Source organism: Mustela nigripes, chromosome 6 (assembly GCF_022355385.1).
Source record: "Mustela nigripes isolate SB6536 chromosome 6, MUSNIG.SB6536, whole genome shotgun sequence".
In the NCBI taxonomy this organism is placed as follows: domain Eukaryota; kingdom Metazoa; phylum Chordata; class Mammalia; order Carnivora; family Mustelidae; genus Mustela; species Mustela nigripes.
The window spans coordinates 58,548,121-58,564,198 of record NC_081562.1 but is presented as its reverse complement, the minus strand read 5'-3'; the positions used below and the strand labels follow the sequence as shown (position 1 = coordinate 58,564,198).

Below are 16,078 nucleotides of genomic sequence, written 5' to 3'. Positions count from 1 at the left end.
GCTTTTTTATACTATGCTGTGTCCTGTACATGCATTATTTCATTCAGTGTCTCTGAAGAAGAAACTATTATTTTCATTTCGTAGACAAGTGAACAGACTTCGTAGAGTCACTTGGCCAAAGTCATTTGGGCTGTCAATAACAGCACTGGTATTTGTACCAGTTTTACATATGAATCTGGGTTGTTTACAATTATATTCCGTCGCCTGCATTAATGATTTGCTTCAGGTCATGTGACTAAACTATAGAGGAGGAGAGAAGTTAAGCTTTTAGATTTCCAATCCATGGCTCTTTTGACCATCACATTTAACCTCTTGACCTAAGTTTATTGGATCTGTTTTCCATGGCTCCATGTCCTGAATACAAACCTATTAGATACTAATGTTAGAGTTGTCACTGCAAGGTCTTGAAACTCTACACTAAACAAAGATTGAGAACAAGTTTGGAGGATCAATATTTCATTCACTGAAAATAAACTTGAAAGTAATTCTTACTATTTTGCCCAACCAGGGTAAACTTTCATTGTATTAACTCTTCAGCCAAAGGTGCCGTATCGTTATATATTCTTTTGCCTGTGCAAACTCTAGTCCAGTGGTATTTATCAAGTTAAATCACTTTTAAAATGGATATAACCTCTGGCACTTTCCTGTCAGTGTATCACTGTGACATTCAGCTTCGGATCCTGTTGTAGGTTCGCTGCAGTGTCTTGTCTTTCTGTGACTGCAGTTCTCTGTGCAGCCTGTCTAATGGGAGTGTCCTCTCCCACCCCCACAGACTGACAACATGTGAGCTTCAAGGATCACTGGATGTGCAAATTTAATTGCAGGTTTTATTTTTGAAGGATGACATAAGCTATGTCATTCTAACAGCGATTTATACAGCTTTTTCTAAACTGCTGCTCTGAAAACATGTATTTCATTCTGTCTATTGTCATGCTTCCCGATTTAATTTTTCAAGGCGGCTTGCTCACTTAGCTTGCTCAAGTGTATATAGGATGATTCTTTGCAGTATTTCAGTAGGTAGATGCTTTGAAATTAAACTTGGGCATTTCTCCTGATTTTCGGATAAGATAGTACCTTATGAGTGTTTGGAGTTCATGTTCTGTATTTGCTGATTTGCCCCCCTCCTTCCTCCGTGACTTTCTTCCCAGTGCTCTAGCACATGATTATACTTTTTAGGAGAGGGTAAGTCTCATTACCTAGCTAATGTGATAATTTCTTGACTGTATTACAGAGTTATGATTAAAAAAGATACTCTGGAAAGGATTAGTAGTCTTAAATGAAATGCCTTTTTCTTTACAAATGGCACTTAAGAATCCAGAAGCAGCCCATGATTTTAATAAAACTAAGTAGTCCTTTCATTTTTTTTTCTTTTTTGTAGAGTTTGACGTTTTGTGCACAGCACAGGTTTGGGAGATATTTTTAAAAATGGTGTTTTACAGGGAACACCCTGTCAGTTCTTTTGATGTGCATTCACTGAGCCAATTGGAATGCTGGCACCTCTGGAGTCAGGTGAAATGAGGAAGCTCTGAGTGAAATCTTAATAATGATAGGAAATACTGGTACAATATGCTGAAAGTTTCTATTTTTCCTGCCTCCCAGAAATTCTTTTTACTTACTGTGCTTTGGCAGAGTTCATTTAAATCAGAATTTTTCAGCATAAATTGAAGTTTCTATGAAAAGTGTTGTTTCATAATTTGTGATGTGAATTGACAATGTCCTCATCAGCAACTACTACTTTTTCCTTAGTTATCATAGATTTCCTGACTATTTGGTGATTTTTTTTTTCTGAAAATTTACCATTTTATGTTGAAAAGTGTAAAACTGCCATTTATTATGTTTTAGCCAAAATCTAATTAAGTAGATTTTCTGTTTTTAACTTTGAACTATGTAAACGTTCTAGAATAGACCTGAATGAGACCTTTCAAATATGTCTCATTGATCTCACATTTTTACAGGTAATGAAATGGAGGCCAAGAGAGGTTAAATTACTTGCCCAAGGTTACAGAGCTATTAAGTGGCAGACTTGGTGCATAAACACCAGCCTTCAGTTTCTTAGTATTGAGGTCTTTAACTTTTCTACTTGTCTTTGGTTATAGGACATGAACAGAAGTGAGAAATCGCTTTTTTCTCCACCATTAAATTTTTTTTTTCTTTTTGAATGTGATGGCCAAATAAGAGTGTGACTTACTGGAACTGTGTGGTAAATAGTGGGTTGAAAATGACATTTAAAATCCATAAACAAATGAATTTCTGTGGTGTTTCCCAGAGTGTAGACCTAAATTTTGCCAGTTTAAGGTGAAACTACCATTTACCCTTATTTTACCCAATTTTGCAGTTCATTTTTCTCAGAATTAGTATTTCCCTAACTTAAGAGTATCAAGCCATCTGTAGGCTTGAAGATTTAATTATGCTACCACTCTTCTAAATAACTTATGTTAAGAATGAATATTATTGGTCCTACTGTGTATATTTATTCATTCCAAGAAGTGTCCATTATATATTTTGTTTGTTTGTTTTTTTCCACCTTTAATCCAGATTCTGTGTCCAAACAGTAGCTCCAAAATGATAATGACTCATTCAGTCTTTTTTCATAAGAACCAGTTGGTTCTTCATCTCATTCACATGTCATGCATATTTGTTCTATTGCCTATAATGTATTAATAATTTTATATTATTCTCACCAAATATGAATTATATTGCACTGCTACTTCATCTCTAGGTAATTTGTAAAGCATTTGGTTGATTGTTCTACCCATATGAATTTAGCCTAGCTTAACTTGTATGTAATCGATATTTGGCAATATGCAATTTAGAATTTAGAAACTTCTTTTGGATTCTCGTATTAGTAACTTACTAGTTTCTTTTTTACATTAAAGGAGTTATAAAGTCAGAAAGAGTAGAAGGAGTGATTTACAGAAGACGAAGCAGATGGTGGTTTTTAGGAGAGGAAGTAATGAAAGACAGGCGAGGAACTGTGATTGAACTGAAGATGTACAGAAACTGAGAATGAAGGAACTGAGAGTGAAGTTCTGTCATGTTTCCAAGGTGAATGCATTGTGACACTTTGATCCATTCTGCTTGCCTGCCCTAATAACATATGTTAATGACTTCCTGTCCTTTCAGATCCAGTGGTCTTACTTGACACGTTTTGCTATAGCTTATCTTGTCTGCCTCTGTATTTATGGTTACAAAGTGTGGAATGTAGGACAAGGTTACCAGCAGAGAGGTGTGGGTGTCCAATTTCCAGCTTCCTTCAGTAGTTACAGGGAAACCTGCAGCAACTAAATCTACTGTGTTCCAAATATATTTCTCATAGCTACGTCTGGTAAACTGCCCTGTTGTAGAAGGGCGAGACGAGCAACAAATACTCGTGAGCCTTGCTTAGATTGGTCCCATGTCTTTGGCATCCTCGGTGTGCCTATGAGTGAATGTGGTTTTAGTCCATTCAGTTTTTTATTAGTATTCTTTATAACGATTAGTTATATACCAACTTGAACCAGATTGATCTTTTATAAAGCTGTCATTAACATCTTTACTGATGGTTTAGAACCAAAAGGTATATCAAAATTCTGTTACTTGGACAAATACAAGCAAGGCTTTGGGATATTTGTTGATTTCCTCACTGCTCTGAGAGAGGGAATTTATCAGAAGTAGCCATAAGAAATATTATATATTTCTTATATATAGATTTGGTTGCTGCACATTTTTCTAGGACTATTGAAGGAACCTGGAAATTGCATACATACATCTCTATTGGTAACCTTGCTCTCCAGCTGGGAATTAAATGTACCACTGAACTGATTATTAGGAAAATGATTGTCTTAGAAGTATCAATGGCCTGTGTATAAGCCGCAACATATTTGGCATTTAGCAAACCCATTGACCTAAGAAATGATATCTTTAAAAAAGATGGGTCAGAATCAGGATACCCCGTAGGATCCCTGTTTGCTTTCAAGTTCAGCGAGACAATTGAAATGTGTTGGAATTTTGTGATTATACTGTTTATTTTGAAAAAGACTTTCCCTTGTGCTGCTGATCTCACCAAACAAATATTAGCACTTTCCAGCATTCTCCTCATTGGTTTCAAAGCTTTATTATTTTTCTCTTCTCACTCCTTTAATAGTGCTGCCCCATATCCTGTCCTTTTTGTTTATGATGCTCTTCTGTTGCAGTCTGGGGTCCTCAGGATACAAACTCTGAGATGGAAACTAGTGTGCTGGAAGTTTCTTAGAAAGTGCTCTTTGGATCAACCCCTGTGGAGGGGAAGGGAGAAACCAGTATTGGGCAGAAGGAAAGTTAGGCTATTGTGCAGTGGTTTTTTTGTTTGTTTGTTTTTGTTTTTTAGGTTTTTAAAATTTATTTGTCAGGGGGGGAAAGAGAGAGAGAAAGAGAGAGAGAGATAGAGTACACAAGCATGGGGAGCAGCAGGCAGAGGGAGAAGCAGGCTCCGCATTGAGCAGGGAGCTTGATGCAGGGCTCAATCCGAGGACTCCAGAGTCATGACTTGAACCAAAGGCAGACGCTTAATGGACTGAGCCACCCAGGCGTCCCTTTTGTGTTGGTCTTCATGGAGATCTGACCCAACGGAGAGTTCTGAAGCCCAGTGGCTGTTCACCACTGTCTCCAGTTGGGGAGACAGGGCCAAGTCTTTATAGTCCCCATGTCAACCAGTCTTTGGATGTGGGCTCCATGGGAAGGGAGCAAGAGTTTCTATGAGGAGAATCTTTAGCCAAGACTGTTCTCAAGAGAGCTGATCGCGGAGGGCTGTCTGCTGGCAGTTGTACAGCAGGGGAATAAATCATTCAGTCCTGAAAGGGGATCTGGGTGGCACATCACAGTTTCCACTCCATCTTTTTGCAAGGGTGCTGGAGATGGTTCACAGTGGCCTGGAGATGGGTCAGAATTTCCAGCAATAAGAAGTTGCAAGGGCAGAGTGGTCAGAAATAGCAGACAGGGAAAGTTGGTATGGAATCGATGCTACCATATAATTGAATTCCGGCATTGATTATTGTTTTTTTCCTAAGTAAGTCTAAAATTCTATGTATCTATATCAACACTATTCTCTTTTTAAGTTATAAAACTTAATGAGAACTCTGGGTGCTCCATGCGGAGAATGTGTATATCTTTACACATAAATTCTGTATGGTTTTTGTAAAACCTACTTTGTTTTTCAGTTACCTATTCCTTATAGGCTTTTTTTTCCTTCCTCCATTTTTACTAATAATGCTTTGTGTTTTTTTTTTTGTCTTCATATTATAAAATTAGTTGAGTGCTAAATTTTCTATTTGGTATACTTGTCAATGCCCAGTCACAGGAAATTCTTTTCTTACATATTTTGTAATTTCTAAATTATAGGCTCATCTTCAGTGGGGATTGTTTTTTGGTTTTGGTTTGGTTTGGTTTTTCTAGCTTGTAGAGATCCCATGTGGCCTTGTTTATGAAATGTTACTCTAAAGTGGTTTCATGTTTGTTTCTTCCAGATACTCCAGGGATATCATAAGCACAGAACCCAGTTTTATCTTAATTTCTTAGCTTGAAGATTCTTATATGAATTCAGACTTCAAAACTGTTGTGACACAGGCATAGGGATTTTTAATTTCTGGTTGTAGCATTTCCTCGGCACTTCTCTCCCGATTGTTAGAGACAAGTTCGCTTGAAGTCTTATTAAGACAGTGGGTGGATTTGTTCTGTTCTCCTCATCATTTTTTAATGTGATTTCAGCCTTTTGAAAATAGCTCTGGTTTTATGAGAGGGACCTCACCATTGACTTTAAGCCTTGTGTGCCTGAGATCTCTTCTTCTGTTCGTACATGGCCACCGAAGTACAGTTGGGTAGGTTGTATCCTATGTTGAGAAAAAGTAGGGCCAGAAATCTAGCCCAACTCTTCTCCTGAGAGAGTACTTTCTTCTGAGCTCCTTACCGGAGGGGACATCTTCTTACCAATCTCTGTTAGACTTGCATACTAAAGAAATAGCCATGATCCTTCCTGGAGGCCATAACTGGCGATATTTGCTTTTGTGCATACCACTTTGGCCATTGGTTCTAGATTTGGTTTAGTACCAGCAGATTTTCTTTATTGTAAGTAAAGCTGTGTATTTATTTTAAAATTTTGTTATACTCATTTTTGTCTATTTATTTGTCTCCCATGGGAGGTCTTCTTCATTAGCTCATTTAACCATATTGCTGTATCTGAAATTCCTACAAGTTACTTATTAACCACTATGTAAAGAGGAGATTCCTCCTCTTTACAGTGGGCATAATAATAGTATCTGCGTGTATAGTATTAGTTTGGAGCACATAATAATTTCTCAGTTAGTGTTAGCTATATTATTTGCACCATTTAAAGCTTTATTTTATCACTTTAGGGAAGAGTTGGACATGCAGTAGTGGTTGCGTTTACTTAGTTAACAAGAAGAGGAAGTCTTAGTTAACGCCCTAGAGAAACCAAAGGAGAAACTTTGTTCGCTACAGTACAATGCTGAAACTGAAGCTTAGAGTCCCACCCTTCTGTTGATATGCCGAAGGTCACTTGGCACCAAGAGGGAACTGAGAGGAATGTCCTCTCAGTATTGCCTGGAAGATCGCTTAGAGGAGTCTTGCCTGGATTGTGTGAGTAGGTAAGTTGAGTTTGTGAATATTTACTTTGCTAAGGAGGGCTCTCAAAGGCATAATTATTACAGAGGATATTTGTAGACCTTGAAACATGCAGTAATACTTTTAGTACCCGTTAGCCTTTTGACAATATTTTAAATTCCCTTTTGATATTCCAAGTGGATTCTGAACTTGTTGAAATTGGTACCTCAGCTTCCTCAGAGTCCTGCCTCCTGCCTTCTGCCTCTTGGGGATTTAAAGGATTTCCTTCTCTTAGGTCATGTGTTTAAGAGAAAAACTCCCCTTCCCCCCAGATTATAGGTATGAAGAAATCTGTTGAGTAATAATAGTTGGGGAAGCACAGACAGAACATATCAAGTTTTCTTAAAATTACTTTTAAATTACTCTGATATGCAAAATACTGTGATTATACTATAAATCTTAACTGCTTTGGATTATTTATACAATGTTAGTTGTACTATGAGAATTTGCTTATTAAGTTCAGTTTTCTTAGGTTATTATTGGCTTTGAGTCCACCGACTTAACACTGCCAAATTTCTGTGTAAACATTTTGCTTGGGACCTAAAATGTGGTGAATATGTGTATTTAAAGGTTTTTTTCTTCCCCTAAACCCACGAATATTATTGGAACTTGTAAACATTTAAATAGTCAATTAATGGAAATTTTTAAGGAACAACTCTTTGAAAAAAAATCAATTATATAATTATGTTGTTTTAAATATCAAATTTGAGCTTAGCGAGAAATTTATATAATTCTTACATAGGGATCTATTTTTTGTAACTCTTGTAGATTTGTTACATTTAATTTTACTCAGGAGGAGTCTTTTCCTTGTTCTGTTACTGGTGATTAAATGAGAGGTTAAGATTTATACTATTTAAAAATAAGAGTTAATATTGTATCATCATAAACTAGATGGAGAACAAAAGTAAATAACTGGTTACATTCTGATTTGGTGCTGGGGAATGTAATGCATTCTTGAGTTCACATGCCATGGTTATGCCTGCATTGATCCTTTTTGAAGTACATTCTTGGATATGTTGGTTTTCCTCTAATGTGTCTGTTATTGTATTAGGACTACACCATAAGGAACATTATTAATTTATACCAGAAACTACCCATGCAAACATCATGTATGTAGCTGTTTGGTAGCATACATAGGTGAGGTTCCTTGGAATGTTTATGGCTTGAGTTATTCTTAACCTTGTTGCAAAGTCTTGGTCAGCTTTATAGGCCAAATTCTAAATCAAGTGTCAGTGTCCTGTTGAGTGTAAATTTCATATGTGCTCTGGGAATGTTATGTATTTTGTTCTTTGACCTGTTCTCACCTTAAGGAGGATATCCCTGCATCTCTTGTACCTGGGGTGTTTTAAAAGTGGTTTCTGTTTTTCTACAGATAGGCTTGGAAACACTTTCTTCTGTTTTAGTAAATTATACATATGAGAAAATGACTTTGGAGAGGATAAGATGTATAAACTCATTTTCTATATAATTCTGAAATAAATTGTGTAGAGAAGTTTCCTTTTCAGTTTCTTTTTTTTTTTTTTTTTCAGTGAAATCATCTTTCTTTAATTCATCAAGCTACTGCCTTGGAATTTTAAGTGGACAAAAGTTAGCTTATTATATTTTAGATTTTAAATAATAGTTTACTTGAATTGTATAAAATTTTTGTGCAGATGATATAACAAAGTAGATTTTTTTTCTTTTTCTTTTTCTTTTCTTTCTTTCTTTTTTTTTCTAACAAAGTAGATTTTCATATAGTCTTTTGATCATTTTCCCTGTAGGATAATTCTAATTTAATTAAACAATTATTCTTTAAAAATTCTTAACTATTTTAAGCATGCCTGGGTGGCTCAGTCATTTAAGCGTTCAACTCCTGATTTTGGCTCAGGTTCTGCCTGATCTCAGGGCCCTAAGATTGAGCCCCACTTGGGGCTTTGTGCTGGGTTTAGAGCCTCCTTAAGATTTTCTCTCTCCCTCTCCTCTGTCCCTCCCCATTTCCCTGCCTTGAATCTTAATCTCTCCTTCTCTTAAAAAATTTTTTTTTTCTTAAATTTTAGAGTTTAGGTTTGTGTATGTATTTTTAAATTTTTCATGAAACATTTTTTTTGATCTTTCCGCTGTATGAAAAAATATATTTTTTAGTTTTTTTAAATTTAATTTTGTGTGTCTGTGTGTGTGTATGTTCCAAAATTCATTGTTTATGCACCACACCCAGTGCTCTATGCAATACATGCCCTCCTTAGTACCCACCACCAGCCTCATCCAACCCTCATCCCCCCTTCCCTCCAAACCCCTCAGGATATTTCTTATTTTAGTTAAAATTTGTGATATTTCTGTCTTCTGTATAGACTTTATTAACTAGATTTAGAAAAAAAAAAGAAAAAACAAACCAAAAAAAGTATATTCAGGACTATGATTAGAAGAAACTTGTGGTAGTTTTAATTCTTAATATAGTTTCTAAAATTTTAAAGCAATATGTGATATACTATCTCTTTGTATTTAGCAAGGTAAAATCTGATCTGCAATGGAATGTATATTTCTTAAGCTTTCCTTAGACCTTATATGAAGTTTTATCCAAGAAGGCTTTGCTTTGGGGAGCATTGGTGGACAGTTTCTTTAGGGTTAAAAATATGTTGTGTCAGGTATGTAGATGTAATTCATAACCAAATTATTTAACTTTCCTAATTACATGACCCTAATGATCAGATTTAAATATCTGATAATATTATTATTACTATTAGATTGCCTTCTATTCTTTTATTCCTTCATTGTTTCTAGAAATATACTTCCCTCTGATTTTGCAGGTAATTTCTTTTTATTCCACTATTTTATATAATTTGCCAGACCAAATGACACAGTTAGGATCCATTAAGTAGAGCTGTGAATATCAATCTTGGACACAAAGCTGGGGATTGTTGTTAGGGAAAGCCCTCCTGCTGCTCTTGCTTGGCATTCCAAAGACTCTGAATGAAGTCTCTTAACTTATTCAAAGCCTGGATTTGTGAAAGCCTGTTGGGCTCCCTTTTGCCCATTCATAACTGATGCTGTACTCTTCTGGTTAAAAATTGTCAGTGGCTTTCCCATTTCCCATCAGATAAAATTCAAAGGATGTTATGTAACATTTTTTTAATATTTATTTCTTTTTTAAAGATTTTATTTATTTGACAGAGAGAGAGAGAGAGAGATCACAAGTAGGCAGAGAGGCAGGCAGAGGGAGAGGGAGAAGCAGGCTTTCCGCTGAGCAGAGCCCAATGCAGGGCTCTATCCCAGGACCCTGAGATCATGACCCAAGCTGAAGGCAGAGGCTTAACCCACTGAGCCACCTAGGTGCCCCCAAAGTGTGTTATATAACTTATTATTTGTAGTTTGTAGTCGTGTATCTTAATCCCTGAGCTACTTGATCTTCATGCTTTTATATATCTCACATTTTCTGCCTTTTTCTTCACTCATGCAGCAATTAGAATGTCTTTCCTTCATAATCAAAATTCACATCATCCTTTAGGTCTGCTAATCACCCCCATTAAATTTCTCCTAGTTCCTTATAACAACCTTGAAAGTAATCTGTTTTATTTTATTTTCTACATTTTCTTAAGGTGCTTCGTGTTATATCTTTTGTTAGTTATTTTTATATATGTTGTTTTATATTTATTTATTTATTTATTTATTTGTCAGAGAGACAGAGAGCACAATCAGGCAGGGCAGAGAGAGAAGCTGGCTCCCCACCGAGCAAAGAGCCCAATGCGGGACTTGATCCCAGGACCCTGGGATCATGACCTGAGCCGAAGGCAGCGGCTTAACCGACTGAGCCACCCAGGCGTCCCTGTTATAATATATTTTTTAAAGATTTTATTTATTTGAAAAAGAATGAGAGAGAGAGCATGAGGGGGAAGGAGAGAGAATCTTAAGCAGACTCTCCGCTGAGCTCAGAGCCTGATGTGGGGCTTGCTGTCCCAACAGTGAGATCATGACCTGAGCAGAAACCAAGTGTTGGACATTTAACCTGCTGCATCACCCAGGTGCCCCAACACATGTTATAATATTTTACAACTCCTGTATAACACTGCCTGATTTTAAATGTTCCACTGAGTTAAGGCTCTTACTCTGTTACTAAGATGGGTGTAGCTGGTTTCGTCATATTTCTCCTGTTTTTCCTTGTATCCAGTAATGCTCATAAATATTTGGTGACTGAATAAATGGAATGACATGACAGTGAGTTATTGACCACCAGACATTTTATTGCTCTGTTGGTATGGACATGTGGGGAACAGGGAGAGCAGTTAGGGAACTAAACAATTATGGCATGGCTGTCTGAGTCTGAGCTGTTCCCAAGAGCAAAAGCTGATAAACGTCAAAGATGCAGTTAAGAAAAAATTTAGATCATATTTAATGGCTCACTACTGATAAAGAAAAAACAATCTTTTGTAGTTAAAGACTTTGGGTTGATAGGAAACTGAAGAGTAACACAGGTCTTGTAAATCATGACTACAGTTCTGAGTCAGAGAACATCTGTCACGAGTTCATAGTTTGGGAACGCATACAGTCAGTTCAGCTCTAATGCTTGTTTTGAAAATGGGAGTTTCTATCTACTTTATGGGTACTGGAGAACAATTTGAGGATAATGTAAATTTCACATTTGTTTTATGTGATTTTATTTGAGAAACAGGAGGTGACAGAGAGTGCCCCCTGGTTGGACTGAACCTCATACGAATACATAAAATGCATGTGCACAGACCTCAGACATCCTCCGGCCACCTAACTTCATTTCACATTGTGAGCCACAAAGACCTCTATCTTGTTTTATAATTTTCCCTCCACTTTCAGATAACCCTTTATCCACCCTTTCACGATAACTCATAAGCTTTAACTCTTTGGACAGCCAATTCCACAGGCAAACTTCAGATCTTTCTCAAGGTCAGATGCCATGTTTATTGTAGTTTTTATTGATTTTCTAACTACTTGACACATGTAAAACTGTGTTGTGATATTTATTAGGTTCTTTTTTTTTTTATGAAGCATCGCTGACAAGAGTTTTTGAGTGTTGTGCTTGTAACCGCATTTTGTCCATAAGCCCTGTGATTTTTAATGATGTGATTTTTGTATAGCATCATAATCTTTAGGAATATGTATGTTCATGAAAAGAGAACTGGCTTTACTAATTGCTAACATACAGAGTGTGAACTGATGGCTCTCTCTCTCTCTCTCTTTCCTTCATTTCCAATCTTCGTCTTCCCTCTTTTTTGATTGTGGAAGACACTAAACTGTAGGAGAAACACAGCACAACAGAGCAAAATGCCAAAGGACTTAAAAAAAAAAAAAAAAGGACATAAATTTACTGGTGGAAATAAATGGATAGCTTCAAAAGCATGTAGAGGCTAAGATGTAAATATAAAAAGCCTATGGACTCGAGTGAAAATATATCTTTACTTTAAATAATAATAATAATAATTATGTTTAACATTTTTTGAGCCTTTACTATGTACTGGGCACTAAGATAAGTGCTCGACATGGATTATGCCATGTAATCCTCATAAAACCCTATAAAGTATGTGATTACTGTATTTTACAGATGAGGAAAATGAAACTTAGAAGGGTTAATTATCTTGCCCAAGGTAGATAACTCATAAATATAAATGACAGAGCCAGTTCTACAAGCAAGCCTGACTTCTGAGACTTACCTTTTAGTGGTCTTTCAGAGTGCTTTATAGATGATAAATTAATAACTTCTACAAGTGTTATTTCCTCGACACTTAACTGTGTCTGATTGACATCCCACGCTATTTCAACCCCAGTAATAAATGAAGAAACAAATGTGCCCAGGCTAAAAAATGCACAGATTGTCAGAGGCAGAATAATAACAGAAATTAATTCTAATACCTAATTCAGGTTTTTTTTTTTTTTTCTGGAGCTTATACATAAAAAGGAGAAAATTTTGATAATTAACAGTAAGGTGAACTGAGCTGAGTAGGAGAAATGATTGTGTTGGAAACTGGAATAAAAGGGGATGAATTTATAACATTATGTCAGAATTGAAAGGAGGGAGTCTCTAACTGTGGTACAGAGACCTCTAACTCTGTGGTACAGAGACCTCTAACTGTGGTACAGAGATCTCTATCTCTGTGGTACAGAGACCTCTAACTCTGTGGTACAGAGATCTCTATCTCTGTGGTACAGAGACCTGTAGCTCTGTGGTACAGAGACCTCTAGCTCTGTGGTACAGAGACCTCTGTGTGTGGTACAGAGACCTCTAACTCTGGTACAGAGACCTCTAACTATGGTACAGAGATCTCTAACTGTGGTACAGAGATCTCTAGCTCTGTGGTACAGAGACCTCTAGCTCTGTGGTACAGAGACCTCTAACTGTGGTACAGAGATCTCTAACTCTGTGGTACAGAGACCTCTAGCTCTGTGGTACACAGACCTCTGACTCTGGTACAGAAAGCCCAATCAGATTCTCATAAAGGAGCTAAAACTAGCACCAATTTCAGTACAGGGTTATAGTATGAGAGAAACCTGAGGTCTTGAGCATAAACTGGTTATACTGTAAATCCTGATTAGTAGTATGCTCAGAAAACAAAACAAAACAAAACAAAAAACAAACAGAGGGAAGAGAGAAGTGACACTAGATGAAGAATTCCAAAGGCTTTATTCTGGAGGGGTTGGGAGGAGAGAGGCTTTATCTGTACTTCTTTTATTGCATGTCCTGAATCACTTTTTGTTTAGGTGGCCAGTCACCTCATAGAGCTTTACATAAAAACAACTAAACAAGTGTTTAATTGATATTTGTTAAACAGAAATGTTGATAAATAGTAGAGAGAGTAGTTCTTCAGTTGAGTGTTGATTAAAAGCTAAATATTATACAGGTAATAAGATAAATAAGGGTGGAACCAATGAGTATTTATGTATTTAGAGCAGGGGATTAACAAATTCTGGCCAGTGGGCTGTTTTCTTTCTCCAAGCCAAGAATGACTTTTACATTTTTAGTAGGTTATTAAAAACAAAAACAAAAATGAAGAATATCAGCAGAGACCATATGGGACCCACAAACCTCAAATATTTACCACTTGACCCTTTACAGAAATTTTGTCAACACCTGACCTGAAATATTGTCCAAAAAAAAGTTAGACTTATTCTCTGAGGAAATCAGATTTGGTCATGAAACTGTTATTATATTTCATAGAGGGCTACATTTTTGAACTTGTGCCTTTCTTTCCTTCCACATGTGGGAAGGAATTGATATTTACTTTATATATTTTGCTAGGGGATTTGTATACTTTATATTTATTTCTTGTACCCTTGAAAGATATTATAACTACTTTAAAATGAAGAAATGAGGCTCATAGAGGCTTAAGTAATCAAAAGCTTCACACTTAAGAAATAGTGGGATTCATATATATTTCTCTGGGTTTCCCAGATAAGAAAATGGTAAAAGTTGAGTATCTATCATTCAGAATTCTGGCTTGAAAATATCTAAATGGTATCATATGTAGACATTTGTAGTAACTTAAGTTAGTATCTAAAAATATAAACAAAACATTTAAATTTTACATACAAAAATTAGAATTGGTTGGAGAATTGTAATTATAAAATTTTCTTTTTTTTTTAAGATTTAAAAAAAAATTATTTATTTGACAGACGGAGGTGACAAGTAGGCAGAGAGGCAGGCAGAGAGAGGAGGAAGCAGAGTCCCCACTGAGCAGAGAGCCCGAAGCAGGGCTCCATCCCATGAGCTGGGGTCATGACCTGAGCTGAAGGCAGAGGCTTTAACCCACTGAGCCACCCAGGCACCCCTAATTATAAAATTTTCATATGAGGGAAGATCTTCGGTTAAACTGTGGAGTTACAAAGATAAAGAAAAAATTCAGGACTCTTGTTAAAAACTAAAAATAATATTCACCTAAAAGAAAGAGGAGACTTAAAATGTTTTGAGTAGAAAGTAAAAAATAGGAAGGTTTATTCTGCTTCAGTAGAAAGTGCACCAGGCAACAATTTATTTTTGAAAAGCCCATGTTAGACAAATATTAGCCCATATGTTAATTATAAAGCCTTAAGAAGAAGAAGATTTCAAGGTTCTGTGAAATCATATAATGAAGGATCTACTAGTATAGATTGGAAGGTCAGGACAAGACTTCCCAAGAGGGGTCTTTAAGCTGAAATATAGGAGTTAGGCAAAGACAAAGAGGATAATTATTCCAGACAGATAATGATAGGCCTTGAGGATGGTAAGAGCTTGGAATATTCAAAGGAATATCAAAGAAGGTCATTGTATCCCCTGAGAATTCTGAGGACGAGAATTATATCTGCTTTGTTTATCCTTGTATATCCAGCTTTATGCATATAGCATCTGCTGGCACATAGAAAGCCCTTGGCAAGATTTATTGAATGGGCAAAGAATGAATGGACACTTCTCTAGGAAATTCATGGTATAATTGTGAGTATAGCGATTACCCAGATGAAGACTACTACCCTCTCTCTGAAGTCTACCTAATTACATTAAACTACTCAGGTTGTTGGTAATCCAGATTACCCTGGGTCACTTGCAGCTGAGGTGTCCCAAACCTTGGTAACCTCTGTCAAAGTATCTGAATGGAGCTTTGACCTAGAGATAGACTGCACAGAAAAAGCAGGAAAAAAGAACGTGGACTGTTCAAGCTGGATGTGATCCTGAGAAGGAAAGTGAATTTGCGTTATTACAATGTCAGGAATGAATCTGAGGTGGAATGAATGTAGCCACTTTTCTAAAATACAGGATAGTACAGGAAGGGTGTCCTATACTAGAACATACAATCCCTGGTTCATGAGTGATCACTGGTGCCCAAATAGCACATGAGCATCAAGCTTTTAGGTTTAAGTTAAGAAGTTAAGTACTCAAATACTTATTTGTGGAGAATATTTCTTCGAACTCATATTTGGACTTTTAGATAATTTCACTTAGCGGTTTGAGCACAATGAGGAATTCATAAAGTAGAAAGAATGAGGAGAGGATTGCATATTTGCCAAGTCTGTGAAATAAAGTTATAGCAGCCATGGAAGGACTATTTTTACAAAGTATTGACTATACAATGGAAGTGAAGTAGAGGCTTGCAACAGTCAGGGAAAGAGAGAGGATTACTTTAGGTGGGAAGGTAAATGAGAATTGGACAACAAAGAAAGAAAACATTTTTGAGTTAAAAAAAAAAAGTAGCCTCTAAGTGGTAAAAACAACATACATAGAATTGCTTATACAAGGATTTAATGGTGACACTTATATATGCTTTACTTAAGCTTACACTTCAGAGGACTTCCATCTAATGGCATCACATTGTTGGAGGTTTCCTGTGAAGTTTGAGGAATTCCTTACTGGATGTCATAAATCTATTTCCTTACAAAAAGAGTAACACTGGCCAGCAGATGAGGTAGGTATTTACCAAGAGCTCTAAGTTTTGTTTCTGTCATTGAGAAAAAAATGAGAAAACAATTACTGCCCCCC

At 36.4% G+C, this 16,078-nt stretch overlaps 1 protein-coding gene across 6 annotated transcripts in view; it reads left to right on the top strand.

Annotated features, from left to right (window-relative positions):
* The window catches only part of EPS8 (epidermal growth factor receptor pathway substrate 8), a 180,608-nt gene that overhangs the window by 74,578 nt on the left and 89,952 nt on the right, over positions 1-16,078 (top strand). The window contains exon 1 of one of the 6 annotated variants that reach the window (XM_059402663.1): positions 2,951-3,045. The exons of 3 other annotated variants lie outside the window; for them this stretch is intronic. In XM_059402663.1, coding sequence (XP_059258646.1) covers positions 3,007-3,045 — 39 coding nt within the window. In that variant the 5' untranslated portion in view covers positions 2,951-3,006. Of the gene's footprint in view, positions 1-2,950; positions 3,046-6,485; positions 6,618-16,078 lie in introns of those variants that run through there. 2 more of the 6 variants (XM_059402662.1, XM_059402666.1) reach the window with 2 other exon arrangements.